Below are 14773 nucleotides of genomic sequence, written 5' to 3' on the forward strand. Positions count from 1 at the left end.
TTTTCTTCATCCAAACTTACGCTAACAAACTTTGACAAGTCACAAGTGGAACAATCTCAGCCTGACTGAGATTTGACCCCTCACCTGGTCGCCGCTCGAATACAGGTGGGCGAGCATCTCTGATTGGATGAACTCCTTCGTGTCGTTGACGATCATGTGCATGATGGTCTTGGGCACGAGATCGCGGATCGTCTTGGTGATGATGCCCATGTAGGAGTCCACCAGGTTACGGATGGTCTCCACCTGACGTTCCAGCTGGGGATCCATGGAGCCGAGGTCTCCCTGAGGCTGTGGGGAAACAGAGGTGTGATACCATCTTTTAACATTGTTTACTCTGTATTATAATCTGGCTGGTAGAATGAGAGGTGGTAGTGATCATGGCATGGAGATGGAAAAACAGCAGTTTCATATTGCGCAAATATGCTATAGATAATATCTGTTATGTAAATGTTTCTGGTCTGTCAATTTTGATAATTATGACACTGCTTTCGACAGATTTGTCAGCACTGATCCTTGCAGTTGAGGAAGGAAAGCGTTGCATCTAGCATCTAGAAATCATCTCAGAAAAGCAGAGACAAATCTAGCAGATAATCTGATTGATGCAGTGATCAAAATAACCGCTTTTCAATATGTCTGTATAAGAATTCTTGTGGGATTAGAAAATGGATCAGTTAATTCAAATTAAACCAATCATTTCTTCATCAGTCTTTCAGAAATTTGAATTCTGCCAAAAATATGAGATTTTTCATGACAGCATAAGACAGACATCTACTCACATTGCCCTACAATTGGCAATCCAGCCACCATGAAATGGAGAAACAAAAGGACATGGACATGTGAATAACACTGAAACAGACATCCTTAATAGGTAACATACATGTATATCACATGTATGTACAATTACAACACAATGAAATGACAGTCATGACATTGCAAATGACGTTGCACTTACTTACATACACATTAAGGTATAGGGTAGCACGTCGGCAGAACGTAATGCGCATACAGTAATTGGCCTGCTATTCAACCCTATTATAGCTGCAGAGTCTCTTTAGTTCTCTTTGGTCAACGTTGAATTAGAATAACAGCCATTGCATAAGATGTCTTTGGACACAACTATATGAACCTATAAACGAGATATCAACCTTAAATACGCGAACACGGCCTTAAATGCTTACGTTCTGCTGACGTGCTGTATAGGGTACATTAATACCAAGAAAGTTGAAAAAATCAGTGGCATCATGATTCCTCATTTGCACACTAAAAGTCACAGCACATTATCAACTGCTTCTTCATGCCTGACTTACCCAAAGAAATGCAGGTACAGTATCATTGGGAAAGAAGAGGTAAAAAGGGTGATGAATAATTAGACATACAGAGGTTTAATATTCCACATTCAAAATGGGAAAAGTTATCAATTCTCAAAGAAAACTTAAGAGGCATTATTTTCGGCACAGACAAATCCACGAGGGGAGAAATAAGAAGGAAACCTTCTATACAAGGTAGTTGATAAAAGACAGGTGGATAAATACATTGTGGAAACAAGATGAAAAGGTGGTGAACGGGGGTTGGTGGATAACATACAAGTATGGCAAAGTAGAAAAGACATAGGGGTAAGTCAAACTTTATCAGCTGAGTAAAATGGTTCTGTGACTCTTGTACCCCACAGTTTGTAAGTTTACAGAGATCCCAACACAATCATTGATGATAGCAGAGAGTTCAAGAAAATTCTGTCCTGGAACTTGCAAAACTTGGAAAATGCAAAACCAGATTAAAAAGATGCCATCTATAACCATCCCTCAACAGAGACAGGAGCGTCAAAGACTTTCTGCAACTTATGATCCACTGCTCACCCAGTCACGTGTTCTATCTGCATAACGTAACATCACAGAAGCAGTGGATTGCTCATTCCTTGACAGGCTGGAGTTGATCAATTTGGGTAAGTCCAATTTCTTGTGTTGGCAGTTCAACTTTGACTCAGAACAAAATGTTGTCCGTCAGACTTACGCTGGATTCCTCGCTGGTCGGGTCCACGTTGCGTTCAGGGTACACTCCTGCCCGCAGGAACGACGCCTTCCAACTGTCCACCTCATCCAGCGTCTCCGCCGACAACTCCAGCTGCTTGTAGTCCTTGTAGACGTTTCTACACAGGGTTAGGAAACAAAGAGGTTAGCACCTCAACCATTGCATCAACAGTCATATCTAAAATATACAGGGAGAAAGCCGACAACTCAAGCTGCTTGTAGTCCTTGAAGACGTTTCTACACGGGATTAGGAAACAAAGGTGTTAGCATGTAGAATCATTGCACAAACAGTCGTATCTAAAATACACAGGGAGCAACGCCGACAACTACAGCTGCTTGTAGTCCTTGTAGACGTTTCTACATTTGATAAAATGAGACATTAGCATCTCTATATGGTATCCATGCACCTACTGTCATATTTCGAATGTATCTTTTATCTTTTGAAGTCTGTCAAAATGTCCCGTTTACCACAAGTAAACTCTCATCCACCCATCCATCTCACCCTCTTACTAGTCCGGGAGAAGATACACATTACATACATGTACATCATGCAGGTGTATGAAGGGTAGTTGTGATGTATCCAACACATATTCAGTGCACAGATGAACCACTAGGGAAATGGTTAATCAAGGCACATTCAGGGTAAGACAGTTTACCACACAGTGAGCTTTAATGGTTTCATGCATTCAAACTCATACATTGCACAACAGAGATGTATGTATGCTGACCTTGACTCCTGGTTGAAGAGTGCGAAAATGTGTCTGCGTGACATCCAGCCCTGCTCGACGTCCCGGACCCTCAGGCCATCCAGAGGCAGCATGTACTTCTTATCTTTCTCCTGTAAACATCACAATGTCAAGATTATGGAAGCAAAATCACAGAGCTACAAGGTTACAGTTGAAAAAAACTGGCACATTTTGGAGTAATGTAGCAACTTAACAGGTTTTGACAAATAGTCAAACACTACACACAACAAAAGAGACAAACTCTGTCTTTTCATCAACCCAGTTAAGTCAGATCTCGTCTTGGAGTTCTCTTGTCACGTGACTAGACGTGTTTCTGTCAAGGTATCCTAACATATACAGTCTAGCTGTACAAGTGCCCGATGTTGTGAGTACATGTAAAGACACATTACTCAGACACCCACCTCCTCATCCTTGAACCAAGAAAGGCTCTCCGCAGTCAGCACAAACCAGTACTCCTTCGAGCCTCCCTTCATGATGCTGATGTTGTGGATGGTGAGCCAGCCCTTCCGAATAACCTACAGGGCAAAGGTCAGGGGTCATGAGCTATAGGTCATAGTTTGTGGGTCAAAATTCAGTGGTGACAATGAGTTCTATTTCATGCATACGTAAAATCTGTGCATGATAAATCAAATCAAATTTTACCAGTAAAATAAATCAAATTCAATTTTATCATGTTATATGCAGTAGTATTTTCAACCATTAAATGTTCAATTTCTCAAAAAAAGTTCAGTTCATTGTGTGATCAAGACAACCTTTCTTCAAATCAGGTAGCAGATTTTGCAGAACATTCTTTTATCAAAAGAGCCACAATCATACATGTACATTGAGTGCATTGCTTCAGAGCAAGAGTGCTGATAACATTCATTAAGTAAAGGAAACTTCTAACTTGCTAATTGATTTAGAAGAATAGCTGATTGCTAAAAAGAGAGCAAGCATAAAATCACTGTGCTTGAAACTGTAAAAAAAAAAGATAAAGAAAAATCAAAATGCCCTAAAAAAAAGTAGGCATAAGGGAAAAGAGTGTCAGGGTCAGGGATCACTCCCGAGTCACCAGCTTGTTGAGCAACAGGCTCCCTCCACACAGAAAAAAACACACACCACAGACACCAAGTTTGCAGAACTGTTCAAACCTGGTTGCCCACACTCTTGGCCTTTCTTGTTGTCTTGTTGTCACTCTTAGCTTGCTGGGCGCTGCAAGTGGACAAACGTGATTATTCCTACTCTATCTACCGTCACACGTGCCTCACACATGTTCACACACTGTGTACAATAACACACCTGGTTCCCTAAGTTCTTGGCATTCCTTTTGGTGGCGGCTTTGTCAGTGGCCTGAGCACTGGAAGTGGAGATGGCAGAGGAGCTAAGTATCGTCAAGCAGCCACCAGTATGGAAAGAAAACGGGCTCAACAAAAACAGATGAAAAATCAAAGATACTTGAGAGCCAGTGCATAGTTCAGAAAGGGGCAGAGTGTTATTCAGTCTTCAAGATGTGAGATGTGCTCTCTTTAATCTCTAAAAAATCACTCAAGTCAGCCAAAAAGTGTCACAGGCAGAATATTTGTTAGTAGTGTCAATTCACCCAAGGTACGTACTTATGAAGAATTCTTTTTCTGGCCAGAAGAGAAAGAGAGAAACAAAACAAGTTTTTCGAGTGGCCGAATTCAGTAGTGCTTACCTACTGCGCCCTGCTCCTTTAGTAGATGCACTATAAGATAAAGAAACCATCTAAGAAACACCAAAGAACCAAGCCGTTTCCACCAAGCTCCCTACTGTTGTTAGTTAACTGGATAACATCCGCCACAACTAACCGTCTTATCTATCTGGCTCTACAAGTCTCTGATTAAAAAAAGGGGACTTTGAAAAAATCTTTATCTATGATTGTTCTTTCATGACCTGCAAAGTTCTGCCACTGATATCAATTGTACTTGATATGTGCTTGGTTATCTTGTATCACATGATCTGAGGAAGGTTTTCGATTAGCTGTACAACCATGTGAAGTAACTTTTCAGGTCGTGATGCAAGAACTGTTGTAAATCAACAGATAAAGAATGCAAAAGTCTAATGCAATTAACTGGAAATCACATACATTGTATATGATATTGAAAAGTATCTATACTACAAATAAGAAACACTGTCAAAAAATACAGATATTCTTTAAAAGGTAAAATGAAAAGAATCAATTCAAAGATATTGAAACTTTTAAATCTTCTTTCGCAGAAAACTGCCCAAAAGAAAATCAAGAACATGGTACTAAGTACACTACAGCAACAAATTGCAACAACGAGATACATTCAAATAAGACATGGTTAGTAACATAAATACATGTATGGCATTCGTGAACAAAAATGCAGCAGCAAGGGAATGCTGTTAGGGGGATGACATCAGGTTAGGGGACACCGATCATAAAACCTGAGGCATGTGCCAAAATTTTTTATGACAACAATTTGAAGGGTTCATTTGTCTGTGTAAGCCTTCAACAGATTAAGGCCACAGCAAGTAAATTTAGTCGCTTCAATTATTGTAACAATGTTTATGGTCTCTTCTTTGAAAATCTAAGCATCTTTTTTCCCCACACTCTTGCATAAGATTTGGAGTCTGCAGAGGATTTACTTGCTGTGGCCTTGGTGTCTGTTGATTGGCTGACACAAGACAAATGTACAGGGTGGGTGGGATTTCCAACTGCTCCAGCCTTATAAACCTGACTCCCCACCCAAAGTTTGGGGTGTGGGGACTTACCGCTTGCCCTCAGACCGGGCCGTAGCTCTAGTATTGGGTATGACAGTATCACAGTGTTACTATGTTTAGTTCTACTGTTTGGTAAAGCAGGCAGTCATAACACATCAGGTGGTAGAATCATCACCCAACTTCAGTTCAGTTCAGTTCATCCTCTTTTTAGAGGTGACACAAGTGTTTCCACAAGTTCCTGTCGTACATGACAGATCGAAGTTCCTGATCCTCATCTTCAAGGCCAACATCCTCTTCGATTACTTTCTTTAGTGTCAACGACGGGCGACCACCCCTACGCCTTTCATTCAGTTTCCAGAGGAGAACCATACCCACTTAAACCGTTGATATCAGCCTGGTGTCCAAACCTATCAAAGCCACTGAGTCGCTTTTGTCCTCTTTGGCAAATGAGGACAAAATGACTGGGCAGGTACATTTGTATAATAGGTTTGAATACAAGGCTACATTAAAAGTACATATACAATACTCCTCCTTTCTAAAATACATGTAACACTGTACTTTTATTCCTTAACCTGTTGTCTTTGAACGAGTGTGCAAATAAACATGTAGCATGGTTGATTATGCCCAAAACATTTTTTCATTTACCCGCAGATGTAGCATTGTTTCACTGTATATGTGTTGCTCTAGAACTAGATGTACATGTCCACTAAAAAGTGGTATTTTAGTTTATCAAAGTCAACAAATAGCCATCTTATTGTTAACTGCAAAGAAATAATTCATGAAATAATTTTGGGTGATGATTCACAAAAAATGGGTTGTGACTGTCTGTTTTCCACTACACTGATGTTAACAATAACTTCTGTTAAACATGAAACTATGAGTGCAAAACATAGTCAGGTACTGGTGGAACAGACTTTGTTAATCCATGGCTTTCACTATTGTAAAGCATTAATAAGCTTGCTGATCCAACAATTTAGTTGGTGAATAAGCCTTTAGTAGTTCAAGCAGTACCTCATGAGTTTCAAAGGAAAACACTGCCCTCTCAAATTCCCAGGAAAGAGCAAGTTTCCAAGCACGGGTTTGGCTCTGACTTGTTATATACATAATACAGTGCTAAACTTTCTTGTAACACTAAGGTATTCACGGATCAAATTTTCGACGACCACCGTCGCCTTCTTCAGGATCAAAAATAACCAATCACTGCCGAAAGTAAACTCGCAAGAGTTACAGACACATGACCTTATTGACACGTGTCATTATGGAAGTGACGTCAGCAATTGTGGTCGTCGAAAATTTGATCCTTGAATCCCTTAGTGTAGGAAGAAAGTTTAGCACTGTATTATGATTACTACCAACACAGATTAGCTTCCATTATTGTTTTATACATGTTTTGAAAAGTTTTCAATGTCTTCTTTGTCTCTTTTTTCACTGGTTGCCTCACGCTATATGCAAGTGCACCACTAAAAAGAAATTGAAATTCTGCAAAACAAAGCATTTCTTGTTTCACTGGTTGCCTCATGCTATGCAAGTGCACCACTAAAAAGAAATTGAAATTCTGCCAAAGAGGTGCGAAAACTAGAACCAAACATCTGCTTGGAGATGGGAGAGCAGCCATTTTGTGTCCTTTGTAACCCAGGAGTTTTGCAACTTTGATGGAGGAATTATACTGCCTGACTATGTCTGACTCTGTACCTTCCAAACCAGTCCCGATCTGCCCTGCAACATGCAGCACACCAAGACATTACCATTAATACATGTACATGCAAACACCCAGAAACTAGCACAGACAACACTCTCAGAGAAACCCACAAAAAAGACAGCATCTAATGAACACTACAGTAAAAAGAGCATGCATAAGAGATTGAAATGTCAAAGACAATTGCAACAAGAAAGACAAGATGATAATTGAGTCAAAAAAGAGTATGAAGAAAAGACGACCTCCACCATGCAAGAGGCTTTGCATTTGTGCTGTGTACACATGTACATGCTCCCCAAATTTGGCTGGCAAAAACATACAGACACAGCTGTGGCAAGTATGCAAGTTTCTAGCCCCTAAATTTGACACTGCAGAATTTGCTCTCTTATTTCATTCAAGTGGGAATGAAAGAGCAAATTCTGCAAGTCAATTTTAGAGTAAAACCAAAGGGGGAAGGCCCAACTAGAATGCCGCAAGACTAAATGCCAGTCAGTGCCACCCACAAGAATGCAATGATAAGGCAAGCCTCTTACTCGGCGAACCCCACAAAATCCTCGTGGTTGGTGTTGATGTACGCGATATTCACGTCCACGAAGATGGCGACCTGTGGGCGGAAGAACGGCATCGAGCATGGGAGAGGGAAAAGAGCATAGCGTAACCTAGCAACGGTAGACTAAGCAATCTTACTTTGCAAAACCGATGAAATCCTCGTGGTTTGTGTTCATGTATGCCAAATTTATCTCCACTAAGTCAATAACCTGTGATGAAAATAAGAGAAACCTGTCTGTCAATCAAAGAAACAAACTTTCTTCTGAATCTAAATGAGCAAAGTCAAAGAAACATTGATTAACTGAATCCATTACCTGAATCAATCATTTGTGTGGAGATGTGATAAAAATAGTTCAGTTTCTAACAACTTAAAATCAAAATCTTTTAAGTCTTTAAATGACAAACTTTTGAACAGGGCAATCTCCCACAATTTGAATTTAGTTACTAAGTCTTCATTACCAAATCAGATTGATAATCGTGTCAATAAAGAACACATCTCTTTTAATCATCACCAATAATAGATTAATGTACATATTGACAAATGTAGTCAAATATACAAAATAACTTGACTACTTTGCCAGTTTGAAGATTTTACCAAAACGATGATCAGTACATTTCAAATACCTGATCTTTGGCCCTTTGTTCGCGCTCTCGTATATGTGTGGTCACAATGCGTTCCGTTTCCTCTCGCAGCTGGGGGTAGCGTCCCATCTGGAGTTTACAAAAAACATTTGTGATCTTGATACGTAGTTACATGTACAAGGTGGTCCTGTGGTTAGGGTTGCTGACATACATGTAGAATGTAAAGGTTAGAGCTGTCCTATAGGATGGGACGTAAAGCCAGAGGCTCCATGTCTAAGGACAGCCACACCTCAAGCACATTAAAGATCCCATGATCACACTTATCCAAAAGAGTAGGGCGTATATACTGGTGTGAGTGGATCAAACCTTAATATAGTCCGATATCGTTGAAGAGATTCATCAGTCACATATAATTACAAGTTACTAATATATTCTTCTATCAGTGACTTTTAAAAAGTAGCAATACGTACTTCCCAATTTTCGATGTCAACTCTACATCTTGATCAAGGAGCAGGGGTACATGTAAGTAGGATGAACCGTACCGAAGGTTGGGAGCTGCCCAAGTCCTACTTACCCCTGCTCCGCAAGGAGGCGGGGGAGGCAGGACGATACTCACAAGTTTCGTCCTAGTCTTGTGTTCTCGCAAGACTAGGTCACTCCGTGATCAAGATGTAGAGTTGACATCGAAAATTTGGAGGTACGTATTGCTACTTTTTAAAAGTCACTGATAGAAGAATATCTTAGTAACTTATAGTCCAATCTTTTGCAGCTTGAACGTACATTCAAAACTGGCATGTTATGCCAAAGGTGGTTTACCAGTTAAGAGAAACAAAACGAACCTGTCCAACCACAATTACTTGTCTTTCAATTTAACTACAACATGATTCAAATGAAAAATTTCAAGATTTTTAAAGCAAATTAATCTAACTTGAAGTATCTACATGTATTATGGAGCGTCAAATCATGCAATCTTCAAACTAACGACCAGACCTTTTCGCCACACTGTCTGACGACGTTGTTGAGCTCGTTGATAACCATGTCCACACACTTCAGAGACGGCTCCTTCAGTTTGGCGATTTGCCGCTTGCAGATGGCTTCAAACGCCATGTCAGGGGTGAACAGGCCCGTTCTGAAAACATGTGGGTGATCATCAGAGTAACTATGCAAAATGATCTAATAGTCTGCTCTAAAGTTCTGATTATTTCTTTCATGGGGACACTAGGAAATATGAAGTTTCCATCATTCATATACAGTACAACTCAGAAGTTATATGCTTATGTGGTGTTTTAAACATCTGTTTCAATGAAACACAGACAAACACAAGTGTTACAACTGAAGTCAGAATATAGAAGCTAGTCATACTCAAAGCTAAGATAATTGTAACAACGATATTAGGGCATTTTAGTAAACAATTCAGAGCTATAGTATATGTACCCTACCTGACACCATGGATGTTCTTAATAGCATAGCTGATCTCCCTTCTCAGCTCCTTCTCATCAAACTCCATCTGAAGAGGAAAAACAAAAGCAGCGTTTAAGATGAAATCTTACAGAAGTACAAAAAATTGGGAAAGACTTCAACACCAATATTTGTCAGCTGCTTACCAATAATAGATATCATAAGGATTGGAAAGATAATCTAGGCTCACCTTCACGAGCTCGAAGGGAAATCTCTCGTGGAAGATTCGGTTGATGCGAGCACCACCGGAGAGCTCTACTGTGTCGATCTGGTCACCAGAACCTTCAATCCGCTTGTCGAAATCCACACCAAATGTGTTCACCATCCTAGAAATGGAAAAAACACAACTTGGTTGTCCAAATTTCCTTCCACTGGTTCATAATGCAATGCAAACAAACAAGTAGTAACATGTACAAGGCTTGAAATTCATTTTTGCAGATAAGTGAACTGGTGCACTTAACCTAACAATTCTGGGTACACAAAAATAGATAAACTACAGCAAAACCTGCCAACACAGTTTCGAGATCTGAAAAATTGTGATGAACCCAGATTCTAAAGATAACTTTTAATCACAAGTAACACAGTAATGGTTTTAATAAAAAATTCATGTAATTTAAATGTCGAGAATATGTGCTCTAGTACTTAAGTGTACAATAGTAACTTCATGTACATTTTCCCTATACAAATACATGTATCTAGGTGCAAGGCACAGTCAAAAATTAGGTGTATAGTTCCAACTTTGGGTGCACAAAAAGGGTTTTGTTCCTAGTATTTCCAGCCCTGGGCAGGTCTAAAGTACAATATAAAGATTGTACTTGTTACTGACTGTAGCATGGCCTTGGTTTTCCTAGTGGGGTCGTCGGGGCGGAAGTTTTTGTACTCCTCCACCTCCTTCTCCATCCCCAGCAGCTGCCCCTGCAGTTTGTTCCGCAGCACCGGCAGCGTGTCACGGATGTGGTTCGTCAGTTGCTGAAATGTGAGCGACAATCATGTCAGTGTTCTTGCCAACACAGTCTGAGCATAGGGCCCCCAATGATGTAGTTTTGTGGATTTACTATGCCAAACCTTAATCTGGTTTTCTTTTCTGTTTGTAAAGATAATATGAGCGACATTCATGTCATAAACATGTCAAAACCAACAAATTTGTAGTGCATGTCTACATGTACATGTAGTTCAAGATATGGCAGACAGACACAAAATGTACATATATTAGAACCTTGTATGTGGAAGTTAGACCATAAACTTAAGTTGGCAGCTACATGTATATGGCAGAAGACTTACATGTACATGCTCAATGAATTTGTTGAATAATTTGTAAATATGCAGATGGTTAAGTTCTATGACCACTACAACCATTTGACAATTTGCAAATTGGTTTTGAACAACTTTCATCTTTTTAAAAAATGGCTGATCAAAAGCACAGATTCTTTTGCAATCACACTTAGAACAAAAGCAAACTTTAATGTGCTAGCGGTTGGCAAATCCGACTCATTACTCCTTACCTGGTTGAGAGTTTTCTGCAGGTAAGGTGTCCCCATGCGGTCTGCCAGGTGCCTGTACGCAGGGTGGCTCAGGAAGAACTTCCTCTCAGCCGCCAGAGCCGCCTTAATGTCCTTCTTGCCATCGATGTCTGCCTGACTACGGTTCACCACTCCAATGTATCCTAAACACACGGTGTAACATCAGTATCCTATGGAAGGTATCAGAGAAACTTGCAAATGTAACCACAGGTACAATAATGTGATTCATATGTGAATTTTGTTTTTCATTGCTATCTATCATCTGAAGCTTTTGCTTACCATAATATTACTACTGCCAGTCATTCTATACAAACTAAGACAAATCATGAGTAAAAAAAATACCATAGTGAGACATATTTAAGCAAAAGTTGACAATTTTTTCAGCAAAATTATGAGTGTCACCCAATAATGTATAAAGGAAGTTTAAACTAAGTACGTTTGTTTGATGTATGTCAGATGTTATGAACAGTAGCAGTCAGACTGTCAGTGGTTGACATTGCTAAGGAAGTAGAAGAGTAAGGTTTCTAATATGCACATAAGATGCAAAATCAAAAGAAAGCAAAGGAAAAGAAAAGAAGTACCTTATGACAGTGCATCCAAGCAGGTAACAGCAAAATAAAGTTGGGGTTGGGAGGGGAGCTTATTCACCAAGGGTAGGACTAAGAACCAATAAGCTGGTCTTAGTTAGAGCAGCATTTTGGAAGAGCTATCCATTCAACTTTAGGTATACACTGATGTATTTGTAGATGAATATTGAAATTGCTAAGCTACATATAGGTACTGGGATACCATACATACTTTCAAGGGAAAGCTTCTTAGTTTTGATACATAGTTTCTGGACTTTAACCAGTCAAAGAAACTTTTACTCACAATGGACATATCCGGTCTTAGTTGAAACTACTTGTGCGCAAATATCGGAGTGAAAGTAGTTAATGTGCTAAGATGTGTGCAAGTTTGGTAGGGGGTTGTAGGTTCATGATCGTTGGAAAGTCGCATTCAATCTGTGTCTCTCGCTCTGTTGGCAGAAGATCCTTGAATTGAGTGCCTCTTTCATCAGTAACAGACAAACCATGCGGAATTTGAAAACTACAGCAGCTACGCTACGATCTGTTAGAGCGCCAAACCTCTGCGGAGGGGGTACGTCTTGTTGTCCAGAATGTCGCCGGCGTGGGTTCCCTGGTCCATCAGGTCCAGCTTGGTTAGTACCCCGATCGTACGCATCCCTGCAAACGACATAAGGCGGCACGTTGTAACGATATGGGAGAAAACGGGCAACCCTTACCTCTGCGTAGAGGATAAGTCCGGTTCTCAAGAATGTTTCGAGAGTCTGTGCCTTCGTCCATGAGGTCTAGCTTGGTGATCACACCAATGGTGCGCATACCTGTGAAAAACGGTTAAAAGGACACAACAGGATGATGTTAAGGTCGGACACTGTTGTCAGGGCTGTCTCCAGGAGTCCGTCTTACACTGTACCTCCTCCATTTTGTAAGAATTGGACTTTTAAAGGTGACTCGTGCATCTAATTTTGAAAATTGACAATCCAAAATCAAATTTTACAAAGTGAACAGACCTAGAGACATTCCTGACTCTATTTCAATTTCCAAACTTGTCGTGTAAAAAATAAGGTTTCCAAGAACCATTGTGACACCACTTGCTAAGAACCCAGAGGTTGGAGAAAACCAAACCACAATCTAGGAAAGAAAGGAACTGAAAGAATTAAGAGTTTCCAAATCAAGAGTGAAACACCATCGCAGACTGGCTACAAAGAGTTGTTATGACCACCACATAATGTTAATCAACCTGAAAATAGAGCATCAAAGAACAAGAGTATACCAAAGCATTACGTATATTACAGACATGATATTAAAGAGTAAACAATTATACTGCAATGATAGCAGGCAAACCAATAGACCACAGTACATACATGTATCAAGAGAAACTATATGATGATCATGAAACAATAGAAAAGCAAAAGCCATATATCATCATTTACAAAGTTAAGGGAATGCCACAATAGCAAGTAAAATATACCGTTTAAGGCGTAGCATAAGAAAGTAAGATTCTTTTCAAATACAAGAGTGGGAAACAGTAGAAAGCAAACACCATAAGCTATCAAAAACAATGTTAAGAGTATGCCACAATTGCATAGTAAAATACTTTAATTTTGTTTAAGGCATAGCGCAAGAAATAAAGATTCTTTTTCAAATACAGGAGTAGGATACAGTAGAAAAGCAAACATAATGTTAGGAGTATGCCACTATTGTATGGTAAAATACATTCGTTTAACTTTAAGGCATAGCATAAGACATTCTTTTCAAAGACAGTCAGGCTTTTAAGATAGGAATGTCATTGTGGAAATGTTGAGCAAAAGTCAGATTTTGAAATACAGTCCGGCTTTTTAAAAAAACAAATGTTATTATGGAAATGTTGAGGAAAAGTGAGTTGAGGAAATGTTGAGGAAAAGTGAGTTGAAGAAATGTTGAGGAAAAGTGAGTTGAGGAAAAGTGACTACTTCAAACACATCATACCCTGTGGGTCCACTTCCTTTGCTATCTTGAGGGCGTCAGAGTTTGCCAAGTCCTGGTTGGCGGGCGACACCGCGAGGATGAGACAGTTGTCCTTGGTGATGAACTGGAAGAGCATGTCTCGGATCTGCTGCTCGATGTCTGGCGGCTGGTCACCGACGGGAACCTTCGTCATGCCCGGGAGGTCAATCAGGGTCAAGTTCAGGACTGGAAAAAGGAGATTAATAAATAAGGCTAATAAAACGAAGAGGCTTCTCTGTGCAGTTGAAATCAATTAGACATTTGACAAATGACAGTTGCTCAAACAACTGGATAAATTTTCTAAACAGCCAGGACTGGTGTTTCAGACAGCATCCGCTGTCTTTTGTCATGACTAATTCAAGGGATTAGACATTTGTTTTAACTAAAAGTTAACAGTTACAGTCAAAAATACCCAAAAAGACCACTCAGGGAACCGACAAAATCTAGACTGTGTGGACAGGATTCTTTTAACATTTGTGTCAATGGGAAAAATAATCTAAGAGACCGCCAAAAAGTGGTGACATTGGCCAGGTGGGCCTTGTGAAGAGCTGGTCATTTGTACATCAGGTTTGACTGTATTTGAGCTTGAGCCAGCAATTGAATCTGAAACCAAAATACCTAACTTTAACCTTGGCCTACTTCTATGGTCTACTACGTGTGGACCATACCATGTTGGACTCACCATGGGGGGAGTAGACCCTCAGGTTGATGGGAACAGGAGAGATCCCTCTGTTGGATCCTGTCATCCGATCTGTCTCCGCCTCGATCTCCGCTCGGATCTCGTGGAAATCTGAGAACATCTTCCCCTTAGCATGCAAGAACTCCCCATATTCTGCAATATAAAATACATATACATTAATCATAAAGCACATAATATCAATCGTCAGAGATGTGCAATCCTAAACTAGTAATTAATCATAAAGTACATAATATCAATCGTCAGAGATGTGCAATCCTAAACTCTAGT

The 14773-nt window shown here is 39.9% G+C and overlaps 1 protein-coding gene across 25 annotated transcripts in view; it reads right to left on the reverse strand.

Annotated features, from left to right (window-relative positions):
• Nucleotides 1-14773, reverse strand: part of LOC136442179 (dynamin-1-like) — a 28743-nt gene that overhangs the window by 9475 nt on the left and 4495 nt on the right. For 6 of the 25 annotated variants that reach the window (XM_066438906.1, XM_066438907.1, XM_066438895.1 and 3 more), the window contains exons 3-19: nt 14489-14638; nt 13789-13992; nt 12385-12483; nt 11243-11403; nt 10567-10709; nt 9931-10066; nt 9722-9789; nt 9273-9411; nt 8325-8411; nt 7685-7755; nt 7148-7171; nt 4446-4475; nt 3901-3961; nt 3172-3285; nt 2753-2862; nt 2008-2143; nt 85-288 (exon numbers count right to left, since the gene is read on the reverse strand). In XM_066438906.1, the coding sequence (XP_066295003.1) occupies nt 85-288; nt 2008-2143; nt 2753-2862; nt 3172-3285; nt 3901-3961; nt 4446-4475; nt 7148-7171; nt 7685-7755; nt 8325-8411; nt 9273-9411; nt 9722-9789; nt 9931-10066; nt 10567-10709; nt 11243-11403; nt 12385-12483; nt 13789-13992; nt 14489-14638 (1937 nt within the window). Of the gene's footprint in view, nt 1-84; nt 289-2007; nt 2144-2752; nt 2863-3171; nt 3286-3900; nt 3962-4048; nt 4107-4445; nt 4476-5506; nt 5534-7147; nt 7172-7684; nt 7756-7838; nt 7910-8324; nt 8412-9272; nt 9412-9721; nt 9790-9930; nt 10067-10566; nt 10710-11242; nt 11404-12384; nt 12484-12542; nt 12642-13788; nt 13993-14488; nt 14639-14773 lie in introns of all 25 variants that reach the window. The other 19 variants (XM_066438888.1, XM_066438885.1, XM_066438889.1 and 16 more) reach the window with 19 other exon arrangements.

This window comes from Branchiostoma lanceolatum, chromosome 9 (assembly GCF_035083965.1).
Source record: "Branchiostoma lanceolatum isolate klBraLanc5 chromosome 9, klBraLanc5.hap2, whole genome shotgun sequence".
Lineage (NCBI taxonomy): Eukaryota > Metazoa > Chordata > Leptocardii > Amphioxiformes > Branchiostomatidae > Branchiostoma > Branchiostoma lanceolatum.